The sequence below is a fragment of the Mastomys coucha genome, unplaced genomic scaffold (assembly GCF_008632895.1).
Source record: "Mastomys coucha isolate ucsf_1 unplaced genomic scaffold, UCSF_Mcou_1 pScaffold23, whole genome shotgun sequence".
Classification (NCBI taxonomy): Eukaryota; Metazoa; Chordata; class Mammalia; order Rodentia; family Muridae; genus Mastomys; species Mastomys coucha.
In genome coordinates, this window is record NW_022196906.1 from 109,784,540 (window position 1) to 109,798,033 (window position 13,494).

The 13,494-nt window shown below is 44.6% G+C and overlaps 1 protein-coding gene across 5 annotated transcripts in view; it reads left to right on the forward strand.

The window, feature by feature from the left end:
- The window catches only part of Gadl1 (glutamate decarboxylase like 1), a 179,552-nt gene that overhangs the window by 123,059 nt on the left and 42,999 nt on the right, over positions 1-13,494 (forward strand). For all 5 annotated transcript variants that reach the window (XR_004111808.1, XM_031345362.1, XM_031345360.1 and 2 more), the window contains one exon: positions 4,124-4,213. Coding sequence is in view for 4 of the 5 variants with exons in the window: in XM_031345362.1 (XP_031201222.1) it covers positions 4,124-4,213 (90 nt within the window). In the remaining variant the exon portion in view is untranslated. The remainder of the gene's footprint in view (positions 1-4,123; positions 4,214-13,494) is intronic.

Here is a 13,494-nt window from a genome sequence, read left to right on the forward strand (position 1 = left end):
TACATTATGAGAAATCTCTCTTTTGATAACACGCACCCATGACGAATGAGCCATTGCCCTCCCCTTCCTCCTGAGTCTCTGAGTTTCTGGGCACAGGCATGTGACATAAGTAGTTTTCTCATCCTAATTTCTTGCCTCGTTTCCACAACAGAGAAATTCTGCTTCTGAAGCTGAGAAATGTGGTTGGCCTTCTTTGGATGCTCTATAGATCTTAGGACTTCCTTTCACATATGGTATCCAGAAACGTTCTTAGTGATTGGTCTCAGCGAGTGCAGATTTTAATGAGGCTGTACATCCACTAGAAAAGGACATCTCCTTCTCCCAGGCTGGCCCCAAGGAACAGTGATTAACCTCCCTCACAGAGTGCCTGCTATGTGGCAGATACGCTGCCCACCACTGGAAATAAATTCTCTTTTTGCTCGCCCAGCTGAGCCTATGTGCAGACTGTCATCTCCATATTACAGGGTAGGAAGCAGAGACCCAGAACATGTGGCATTTGTACAAGCCATGACCTGGTGAGGGGATAGGGAAATGGCTCAGTTAGTGACATGCTTTCTATGCAAAAAGACCTGAGTTTGATGTTTTGTACCCACGTAGAAAGCTAAATATATGGTGCATGCTTAGAATGTCAGCCATGGGGAGACTGAGGCTGATGGATCCCTGGGGCGTTGTTGGCCAGACAGCCTGGTCTACTTGACAAGTTTCAGATGAGTGAGAGACCCTGTCTCAAATAAGTGGAAGGTACCTGGGAAATGATTCTTGACATTGACCTCTGGTCTATGTACACACACACACACACACACACACACACACACACAAACACAAACACACACACAGAGGCATATGCACACAAACACACACATGCATACACATACACATGCACACACACATGCAACACATGCACACACATGCACACATGAATACACACATGCACGCACACATACACACAAATGTATACACACACAAACATACACACACACATGCACACACACATATATACACACACACATGCACACATGACCCAGTGAGTTTAGAATTCTAATCTTGTAGATTCTACACCCTGGGGTTCTATTTTTAAACAGTTTTCAGTCCTACAGCCTTGATTTAAAACTTAGGAATATGAAATCTGCCTCATCAGCTTCCCCTTCATTCTATATTTACATAATTGATTATTTTAATCTGTGTTCTAGGGTCTGCACTTATACTTAATAAAATACACCATGCCACCTTCTTTTTGTTCCTATTATTTTGATCAGAAGATACTATAAAAAACAGACATAACTTTGTTTTGTAGTAATTTAACAATAACCATTGGTTACTACTAATTTATATGTCATTGGCCCTCCCTAGTATTAATAACAAAGTACCTATTTGTTTTTCTCCCTGAAAACCAGAGTATGATGAATGGCTATCATTGATGTCCCTTAGAAGAAGGTGACAATGTCCTTGTTGCTGCCATTTTCCCCCCACTCTCCTCTATGTGGCCAATTTCCTTGTCAAGGCTTCAGAGTGTTACAGTTTGTTGAGAATCTAGACTGAATGTGCTCCCATGGTGATAAGAGGTCATGCTCCAGATATGACAGAAATAAAGCATGAATGGCATCCGCATGACTCTACTCTAAAAGCAGCCATTGGTCCTGCTCCTGCAGGAAGTCACCACACAAGACAGAAGCTACAGAGGGGACAGTAGGGGAAAACTCAAGTATGCTCTTTGTGAATGTTCAATGACATTTTCCTACTTGCTTATTTTGGAAGCGACTGAAGTGAATTTATGCCACCAAATGGAGGATCAGACACCATCTAGTGAAGGGTCAAAAGGGCTTTATGCTTTGTCAACTGTTCCTTCAGGAGCCATGCTGTTCAAAAGAGAATGTGTGAGCAAGGTGCGGGGGGAGGGGGGGCACGGAAAATGTTACTATCTCAATTATCAAGGCAGCTGAAAGACAGAAAGTTGTACAAGAAAACAGACTTGAACAGCCTGGGCCTGACTTGAGACTTAGCTGGTCTGTCACACAGACTGTAAACATGTGACATGGTTATAGTGTTCTCAGGCAAATAACAATGAATAAAAACTGATGACATAGCAGGGTCTATTCAAAAGGATAAAAAAATAAATAAAACAAAGTGATCCAGCAACTTGAAGTGAGAAAGATATAAAATATAAAAACAGATGAGAAGGTAGATATATAAATGATGGATAGCTAGACAGATAAAAACAGCAGTGCATACACACAGATGTATGTACATGCACACATATAGATTTGTGCATGTGGGATATGCATACATGCATACATACATACATACATACATACATACATACATACATACAGTGATGAACGAAGACCAGGAGGCATGAGAGATGATCTCTTAGGAATTAAATAGTTCCCTAAAACTATACAGGTATAGTTGACCTATAAAGAACCATCATCCCTTCTAGAACTGAGATAGAACAGAGGAGGAAGAGACACTCCCTGACAGCTGAGAGACAGATCCCCTCTACTCAGATTCACAGAGTATGAGTGTGGCTGACAGGAAGGCAGAGTTCACTGAGATATCGTCTTGGCAAGACTCACTAGAAATTTCTATTACGCTTCCTGGGGGCAGCTGTCTTCCTGGAGGGATCATATCTTGGTAGTGGCTGCAGGCTACTCACAGAGGGCACCTGCCAAGTCACTGGAGCAAAGTGCCTGGCTGGTGACACTGTCTGGGCAGTGTGCCAGGAAGAACTGCCGTTTTTCTGATGTCCCTAAAGCAATAAATAGTTGTTTTTGGACAGCCAGGACAGTTGAAAACAGCGTGTATTTTGCATGGGATTCATGAAATTCACATAGTGCCCTGGGAAGAGGCACCTCTGTTAGCATTTCTCCAGCAGCCATTGATGACAAGATAGAATATAGAATCAGGCAATAACAAGGAAATATTTACAGGGCCCAGCGCCGTCATTGTAGAGCACCAAGAAAGAGGAGTCTTGGAGCAACAGATGCCAGTATTGGGGAATGATGCCTTTGACTTACAGATCGATTCTTAGAAGCAAAGGTAGAAAGCAAACTGATTTTTTTCCACATTCTAATTAGTGCTCTTTTTTAAAAAAAAAAAAAATTATTCTTTTTAAATGATCAAAGAATGTAGAAGCTCAGCACGGTTTATGCAAAGGAGCCAAATGTAAATTTTGTAGATTCGTATTATAAAACATTGTCTTGTGATAAAAGTGTGTGGAAATTGAGCTGAATTACACGGCCCTTCCCTTTGTGAAAACGACTCTATAGTTTAAAGATTTGTAACACTTTCTCTTTGTCAATTCCAATGAGAATCTTGGAAATTTCAAAGATGAAAGGGAGTATGGATCAAGAAGTTCTTGTGGTGAAGCTGGAAACCTCCCTAGGCTCTCAGTGATGGCTTAGAATCCACTGACAGCAGAACCCCATGTGGTCCCGGTCTTGATCTTAGTATATGAGACGGTAGCTGTTTATTCTTTCTGAAGTACGGCAGGCTTCATAGTGGGTGTGCAGACAACCCTGGAACTAGTAAGAACTGTGAGCCTTGGTTACTGGCAAAAAGCTACATTTGTAGTGAAAAGGTATCAAAGACATCTCAATAACCGTTAGTGCTGAAGGTCTGGGGAAGAAGGCGGATGTCATCAGGGTGGCTCCTGAAAACAGGAAGTTGTAGCTCATTTGAGTATCTACCTCACAAGATACTCAGCGCTGGCTGAGAACATGTCTTGGGATAGTCTTTGGCATGGCCAGTCTTACATTGTGCTTCAGTGAAGACAGAGACTTGTCATGTGACAGTGTGACAAGGGTATATTGCCCCCCGCCCCGTGTGTATGTGTATATGTGTGTGTGTTTGTGTGTGTGTGTGTGTGTGTGTGTGTGTGTGTAATCTGAGCCTACCCTTTATGTAGAGAAAAGAGAACTGTCTAGATTCAAACTTCAGTAGTATATTTTCAGAATTTGTATAGACCTACCCTGCAGGAGTTTGGTTGTGTTATAAGTTATACACACTTGATGACTTTTAAGAGATTATCACAGAGTTTAAAAGCCTTGATTTAATTACATTCTACAATGAATCTTATAGTAATAAAGCAGTATTGTGTTTTGTTTTGTTTTGTTTTAATCCTTAGCCTGAATACACCAATGTTTGCTTTTGGTACATTCCACCGAGTCTCAGAGAGATGGAAGAAGGTCCAGAGTTCTGGAGAAGGCTTAGCTTGGTGAGTAACGAGTGGGTTGTACTTCTTTTTTTAAATTTTGATGAGATGAACTCAATGCTATGGCCTATTGGTCTGTGGGTAGCTCCAATATGTGACTGCCTCTTGAGGGTACAGAGAAGCGCCTCCCTCTATTCCTGGCATTTCTCTCAGCAGAAAGTAGTGGCATGCCAACAGTGGTGAACTATGCTTATATCTAGTCTATTAACTTGATAGATCAATACACACAGGCATGCGCGAACACCTATGCTATGTGCAAGATAACTGTAGACTTTCTTAGACATTCTGCCCTGCAGTGAGCTTCAGAAAAGGTGAGCTGGTTGCAGGGTTCACAGTCACAGTTGTGGGATAAGCAGCCAAAGCTCTCAATTCTATAGTTCTGTGGGCACATCACCATCTTAGCATTTTGTCGCCTTACTTGAAAACATGCAAAAACCTAAATCTGATATTGTTATTGTGGGGAAGGTATCTCTGGCTTCTTGTATTATTGCAGGAAAAAACTAGATTGAGATAGGTAGATAGATAGATAGATAGATAGATGATGGACGGACGGACAGACAGACAGACAGACAGACAGATAGATAGATAGATAGATAAGCGTATGAATAAAGTTTAGTGGAAGAATATTTAGCTAAACACTCCAAAGAGAGATTAGAGTGGGCTACCCCAGGGTAGGCTGGGGGAGCCCAGTAGATTCTGTGTTCTGGGTTCTAAAAACATTTTAATGAATGTTTCTGATACTTGTGGATGTTCATGGGATAAGGGGGCCCTTTTGTCCTCAGTGGTGGTTTGAATGAAAGTCGTCCCCATAGGTTCATAAGGAATGGCACTATTAGAAGATGTGGCCTTGTTAGAGGAAATGTGTCCCTAGAGGTGGACTTTGAGGCTTTCAGAAACCCAAGCCTGGCCCAGTGGCTTATTCTCTCTCCTGCTGCCTGCTGACTGGGGTCTAGAACTTCCTGTTGCGTCTTCAGCACCATGTCTGTCTACACACTGCCATGCTTCCCACCATGATGAAAATGGACTGAACCTCAGAGCCAGTAAGCCAGCCCCAATTAAATGTTGTCCTTTATGGCAACTGCTGTGGTTGTGATGTCTTCTCACAGCAACAGGAACCCTAAGACTCTTTAATACTGGGGTGAGCTGAATCGATCTCTCTTGTAGAGTATTTCTTCCCATGATCCTCTAGAAAAGCCAACAAAAGCAGGTCATGTCAGAGCCATGTGACAAGTGATAATGTGCAGGCTACGGAGTAAACAAGCTAACTGAAGTCTCAAGGCTTCCTAACTACTTCTAATATCCAACTGCCGTAGTCCTCAGTAACGTCACATCTAACTCCTTGCCTAGCCTGTGTCAATACTCAGTGAGCAACATTTCATTGTCTTTACCAGAAAAGAGACCATGCACCATGCGCCCAAGAGACTCAGAGGAAAAAAGAAAACAAACAAACAAACAAAAAAACCAATAGAGGATGCAGGGCCTGGGTTTTCAATGAAAAGGAGAAAAAAGTGCTTGAAAGTGTGTGCTTGCATAGGGTTTGAGGTCTCTCCCAGTGGTAAGGTGCTTGCCTGACCTTTCCCTGTAGGTTCAAAGCCCTGAGTCAGAGCCCAGGCAAATGAAAACAAACAAAGGCTTCCAGGGAAAGCTGTGGAGAGTTGACAATGCAGAAAAGGAGCCCCAGGGGGTGCCCTCACTTGGTTCTTCCAGACAAAACCTGCCTTTCCCCCAGCTTTCCAAAGACTGTGAAGCCTCATTATCCCCACTCCCCACTGCAATTGCAATTTTACTTGGGAATTTCAGCCATGGGATACGCACATTTAGGAATTCATGTGTTGGTACCTTTAAAACTAGGCAAGTCCTTCTCTCTGCATGTTTCCCTGTGAGGCAAGCAGAGAAGGCTCCATCCAAGTTCATAAAAGCTCTGGCTTGCAATCCCTTTCCCCCTCTCACTGGAGAAAACACTAATTATTTAAACAGCTTTTGACAGTTGATAGCCCTTCAGCTTGCCCTTTGAAGGAAAAGAAAGGACTTACCAGGCAGGCAACTGTAAATATTTACCGAGGGTGGGTAGGTTAAGCACCAGAGAGACAAATATCAAAAGAACTTGGTCTACGCCCTTGACAAGTTCATGTTCAAGGATAGAGCAGGTAAAGAGGCCACTAGGAGTGAGGAAGATAAGCTCTGCTTGCAGCGAAAGCAGAGTGGACAAAACTCTGCTTCAGTGTCCAACCCTGGCTCAGAGCCTTAAACAGCAGAGAGATGCCAGGGAGGAGAGAACTAAGAAAGAAACAGATCCTAAGAAAGCTCAGAGTGTGAAGACCATGAGAGTCAAGAGAGCCTGCAGAACTTGGGTTGTTTTTTGGTTTTTGGTTTTTGGTTTTTTTTCCCCATAAACAAATCAAGAGGGTGAAAGCCTTCCATTGCCTGGGAGCTACAGCCCTGTGTGGCCTTACCTGATGGTGTGACCTCTCCCTTTGGGTCATCTCTCTTTATCCGTGACACATTTATGCCCCTGTACTGTAACACACAACATATGCCAATAAGTACATGATGATGCTACCTCTTGTCAAGCCTGAGACCAAGGAGAATGATGGTTACCTTTAATTCTAAGTTGATTAGGTTAAAGAACAACACCTAAGGCATTGGTGAAATATATCCTTGGGTGTGTCTGTGAGGGCATTTCCAGAAACGTCTACCGGAAGGTGGAAGATCTGCCCTAAATATGAACAACATCACTCCCTGGACAAGGGGTCCACACAGAATGTAAAAGGAAAGGTGGGTGGAGCCCTAGCATCTGTTTCCATCTTCTGAGTGTGGGTGCAATGTGAGTGGCCTGCTGCTGTGACCTCCCCAATGTACCCCCAAATGGTGAGCCAAAGAACCCCTCCCTCTCTCAAGTTGTTGCCTGTCCCCAATTTGGATAGAGAGTGATTTTAGGAGCATAGATTTTGGGAGTCACGTGGCCCTGGTGTCCTGGCTTTGCCACATGGTCACTGTCACTTTCACTGCAACAAGGTCGCCAGGCCTTGAGATCTGGCTTGTGTTATGTCACAGAATGTAAGGAGCTAAGTGCTGTGAGGATGCACAGCAGACGGTAGCTGAGCTGCAAGGGATAAAGGAACAATGTGTCATGAATCTGAGTGAGGATTAGAGGAGGATTTTTTTACTTTGATCGATGGAGATGGAGGTTGTCGAGCGGAGCCTAAAGAGAAGCCACTTCAAGTTGAGAAAAATGGTCACAGGCCTGAAAAATCATTTTTTGGTTGTTAAGAGAATTTACATAGAATGTGACATTTGTGTTTCTTTGATTCAGTGCCGCATCGCAGACAGAGATTAAGATAAGTAGACGGCTTCCTGGAAGCAGTGTAGGGTTGGTTTCATCTGGCTTCTCCTTTGCTTCAACTCTGAGAAAATTCAAAATCAATAAAGGATCGTGTGCTAATTACTGTTTGTTGCTTTGAAAAAATATAGTGACCAACTGAGACTTACAGGCAAAGGGCCCTCAAGGTGGAAGGGGTCAGAGTGGGAAGCTGGGAGCTCACATCTCTATCCATGCAGAGGAAGCAGAGAGGACAAACCAGAAGTGGAGCAAGAGTATAAGCTCTCAAAGCTTGCCCCTAGCAATATACTTCCTCTAGAAAGGCTCTACCTTCTAAAACTCAGTAACTTCCCCAACTAGGGGCTGAGTGCTGAAATAGCTGAGTCTACAGGAGACAGTTCTCATTTAAAGTACCAGCCATATGTGAGTTAAAACCACAGAGTCCCTATATTCTGTGCTTCACACAGTCACAGGATATCAAACACACATTAAGACATTCTCCTTTACCCCAGCAATGGCAACAGTTGTTCTGGAAGAGTCAGTAGCCTCCACAGCCTGTTCTTTGCTGCTAGAGAAAGAGAGTGAGCTTGGCAATTAAGAGCAATTGCTGCTCTTCCACAGAACCTAACCTAAGTTCATCCATATCAGGCAGCTCCCAACTGGGGAGTTCTTATGTCTTTATCTGGCCTCTGCCAGTGCTCATATACACATGGCATGCAGAGGCAAACACACACACGCAGAGAGAGAGAGAGAGAGAGAGAGAGAGAGAGAGAGAGAGAGAGAGAGAGAGAGAGAGAGAGAGAGAGAGAGAGAGAGAGAGATGGAGAGAGAAGGAGAGAGAGAGAGGGAGAGGGAGAGGGAGAGGGAGGGAGGGAAAGAGAGGGAGAGAGATAGAGAGAGATGGAGAGAGAGGGAGAGAGAGAGAGGGAGGAGGAAGAGAGAGGGGGAGGGAGAGATTAATCTTTTACAAAAGAACAACTGCTTTTTGCCGCGGTTGCTCTGGCCAGCGGAGCACGTGCTGCAGGCAGCCTTGGATTCTTGGTTACCCCATTCTCTCTCTGCACGCTGTTGGCTTTGCTGATGACTTTGGGAGGGGAGAGGTGAGTTGTGAGAATGCATGTTTGAGATTTATAATATGGAGCCACTTAAAGCCTACTCAGAATTTATTTCCTCATTTATTTCCTACGGAGAACCACAAACACATAAATAAAGCAAAAAAAAAAAAAAAAAAATTCTTTGGTTGCTTTTGGTTTTGCTCCTCTGGTCATGTGAGCCAGGTGAGCTGACAAGCCACAGAGCTACTGGAGTGATGGGCTCATTTGACAGGTGGAGGGAGAAATGAATCTGGTGTGTTGCAGGCTGTGTGTGTGTGTATATGTGTGTGTGTGTACGAGTGTGCTTGCAAGAATGTGAGACTATTTCTAAGAATGCAGACTATGACAGCCAATCTGTGACATTGTTCAGTCACTACATTACCATGACTTCTGTTTTCAGATGTCCTCTCCAGATGTGTCCCCTTCTGATCCTTTCAGGCATGACCATGTCTGTCTCGGGTCTTCCCTTCGATCCTGCCTGTCTCTTTGCCTCCTGGCATCCTCTCTCTCTTATTTTTGTTCCTCCCAGCTCATCCCTAAGTCCGATCCTGCTGCGTCGGCACTGGCCTGCAGCAAGACTGTGAACTGTCTCCATCTCTGCAGCAGCAGTTGACAACCACACTAGACCCAATCACAGATCACTACTCACAGTAAATGCTAACATCCCCTTTGCTCTTCCAGAAGGGAGAACCAACGCATGGCATTCTGTAAGGGCTACGTGAGATCTCTTATACAATGAAAGGAAGGTTAATGGTTAGATATATGGGTCATAATATCACATCAGTACTTGTACATGGCATCTTCAGAAGATGCCTGGATTTGATAGAATTCCCAACCATGCTCTGAGAAGCACAGAGAGTGTGATCCACACAAAGGCACAATACCACAAATAAGTGATGTCCGTCTTGAAAGTAATAAGGACGGTACAGTATTAGTGGCCATGTTCTCAGATGGCACACAACTTTGTTCAGGAGAAATACTTTTTCTCTTGTTTTACATGAAGTCAAAACAGCATCTGCTAAAAACAGTCCAAGGGACTGGAGGGATGGCTCTGTGGGCAAAGGTGATTGCGGTCAGAATTGATGGCGTGAGTTCTATCCCTGGAACCCACTTTGTAGAAAATTAGAATTGAATCTGGCAAGATGTCCTATGACCTTTACAAGCCTGGAACGTATACACACACACACACACACACACACACACACACACACACACACACACACGAATGAGTAAATGTATCCCAAATGTTTATTTGGTCATAGAAAGGCTAAGGAGATAGCTCAGTCAGTATACTGATGGTGTGTGAACCTGAGGACATGAATTGGGTTCCCTAAACCCATGATAGAAAAAGAGCCAAGGGTGAGCAGTCACTCCTCATCCCAACTCTAGAGAGACAGAGACAGAGGCATCTCTGAGGTCTACAGACCAGACAGTCTAGTGAGTTCCAGGCCAGGGAGAGGCCCTCTCAGTGATCAAAATTTTAGAGACAATAAAAATAAAATGGTGGGGATTGATACCTGGAGTTGAACTTTGCACATACACCCACAACCACATACTTACATGTATGTGCATACATGTGCTTACATGTATCTGCACACATGTGTGTACTCATATGCCATTATGAATGTTGCTGCCTGAAATGAGTCAGCAGAGTGTAGGGTTGTGGGTCCCCTAGGGAATGGCCGCTTGGGGAGGCATAATGTGGGGAGTTTGACTGTGCTTGTCCCATGCACAGCATCCACTGGGCGGGTGCTGGGCTGTAAGGTGGGACAGCCAGAGCTGGTTCGGGGGTCCGCAGGTAGGGCTGTCTGGTTCTCAGGCTCTCGGACGTCCAGGCTCTGCTGGGAGCCAAGGAAGAGCTGAGAATGGAGTGGGGGCCCACAGGCTGGATCTAGCCCAGGGCCACAGGAAGAGGGGAGCTCCGGCTGGTCCCATAGGAAGAGTCCTTGGTGCGAGGCTTGGCTTGCTGGCTGTTGTGGCTGGGAGTGCAGAGTGGCCTTCTACGGGAGATTAGACGGTGGCTCTGTAGGCAAAGGCCTTCTCTATGGTTCCCCCCTAGATGGTGGCTCTGTAGGCGTAGGCCTTCTCCATAGTTCCTCCTAGATGGTGGCTCTGTAGGCAAAGGCCTTCTCCATGGTTGCCCCTAGACGGTGTCTCTGTAGGCAAAGGCCTTCTCCATGGTTCCTCCTAGATGGTGGCTCTGTAGGCGTAGGCCTTCTCCATGGTTCCTCCTAGACGGTGACTCTGTAGGCAAAGGCCTTCTCCATGGTTCCCCATGGTCTGTGGCTCCAAACCATTTATTGCCACGGTAGAAAGTGGATGTGTCAAACCACACCCTCCTTCTCAGGGTGGAGCTGAGAGTAAATACATTTTTCAGGGAGGAATGTCTGGGAAGGAAAGCTCATTGGCTATGTACTCCAGGCCTCTAAGTACCTCATTATCATAGAGATCTCTGTCTTGAGCCTACATGATCACAGGACAGATCTCTTTTCCTATTGCCTTGGTCTGAGATGCTAGGGATGCCTCATCTACATGTGGAGGGTTTGGGGGCATTGCCCCTACATGAGTGAGGGCCACAAATCTATGGGGGACTGCAACTAGTGACATGGGCCTGGTGTCTGGGAACAGGTGAAGCTCTGACCATCCCTTCAGGGTCTCCGGGGCATCACAGATCAGACTTTTCTGGGATTTTCCTTTACTGTGTGTATGGGGTGGGGACGGGAGGAGGTAGGACATGCTTACATATGCATGTATGTGCATGTTCATGCCTGACGTCTATATCAGCCTTCCTCCAGCTCTCTCCATTGAATCTTTTACAAGCCTGTCCTGAACCCAGTTAGGACAGGATGCCCATCCTGTGAATCCATATCCCCCTCCCCATACCGTGCCAGTGCTAGGATTATAGGTACCTGTTTCACACGTGGACTTTTCATGTGGGTTCTGGCATAGTAAATTCAGGTCCCTGTGCTTGCACCAAGCCATGTCCCCAGTCTATCCTCTAAGCTTCTTGTGGGTACATAAATGTGCCTACTGGAGTCACATAAAACACAGGAAAACCTTAATTTTACATATGTTTTAGCAGTTCCAATCTTAAAAACTGTTTCCTTTTAAATCGTAGCAGAGTTGTGGGGGATGGAAAGATAACTCAGTTTCACAGTTCTTTAAAAGAACAAAATGCTGAGAAGTAATGAAAAAGCTACCTCCAAGGTGCTCATTAAATATCAGTTCCTAGCCGGGCGGTGGTGGCGCACGCCTTTAATCCCAGCACTTGGGAGGCAGAGGCAGGTGGATCTCTGAGTTCGAGGCCAGCCTGGTCTACAGAGTGAGTTCCAGGACAGCCAGGGCTAAACAGAGAAACCCTGTCTCAAAAAAAAAAAAAATAAATAAATAAATATCAGTTCCTGACTTGTAGGCAAATTCAATGGTCAGACAATTAAAATAGATCATTAATTTGGAAAAAAATTACAAATCAGCTGCTATAGCACACATGTTTTGAAAAATTATGTTCATATATAGTGATCTCTTTATCTTCTGTATATGTGCATGTGTGCATGAGTGTGTACATGTGTGCATGTGTGTGCATACTTGTGTGCAGTTGTGTGCGTGTGTGTGTGTGTGTGTGTGTGTGTGTGTGTGTGTGTGTGTGTGTAAAGAGAGGGGATAGAGATTATACTGGTCACTTCTCCCCTTGCTTTGACAAGAAGAGGTTTCAGGAAGCAAAGCTTTATGTGGGCTCGAAGCGGGCAGCCGGCCACATTGTATCCAGTTCCTTCTTCTATTTTGTGCAGTCTGGAATCCTAGCCCATAGAATGATACCACTAATATAACATCTGCCTCCCCATTTCAATTAATCTAATCTAAAACATTTTTTATAACCGTGCCCAGAGATGTGTTTCCATGGTGACTCTAAGCCCCATCAAGTTGACAATGGAGATGAACCATCACAGACATTAAGTGTATATAAAATCTTGTGTGTATGTTTAGATTAAGGACAGACAGTAGATGCCAAGATCTATATAAACTAAGTGTGTGTGTGTGTGTGTGTGTGTGTGTGTGTGTGTGTTCATTAAGAGCTGCCTTGGAGTAACAAATGGAGGACAGGAAATTGGGAATGGGATATAAACACAAACCAGAAACAGGCCCTAGAACACTCCATGAGCCTTCCTTGCCCCGTCCTTGGTGTTCTGATGAAATTTCCCTTTTCTGTGGGCATTTCACTCTAAAGTCCGTAGCCCATTCCTAAGTCCTAACATTCTTACAAGGAGTTAACACATCTTCCTTTGCCCGCCTGTGTGCTCATGACAGCCTGCTCTGATTGGCTGCAGAGTCCTGGCTAAGGTTGCCCATGTCTGACAGTGTCCTTTCTTGTCAGTTATAGAGGAATCAGTTTTTCTGGAGCCTTCCTGACATCTTTGTTGTCTTGTTGCTTGGTTGTGGATGTAATTTGACAGATGATCCTGATATCCTTAGGAGAATCTGGGTTGCCTCGCGAGGCTTCCGATGAGCCACCCTTCTAGAGGAGGGTGCCTGCAGATGCATAAACAGGGCTCTTCTTAGTACTGTAAGCAGCTTTCAGGGGTCATTGGCATGCCCCATTGATGGCTTGATGCATAGCCATATCTACATACTTCAAGACTCTGTTCTTCAATCTGTCAGGGGCATTTTAGAGATGATCTTGTGAAAGTGTGCTGGTGTGCATTGTTCAAGAGAACTTGCACATCTCCTGTTATGGAGAATCCTGGTTCTGGTTTTCTTTTAATCATACTTGGTGATAATGGGATACCCAGCCACTCTATTGGTTTGTGAACTAAAAGTATTTATTTCTCTAAAGACAGGACAGGGATTTTTTTTTTTTTTGTTGGTTGGCTTTT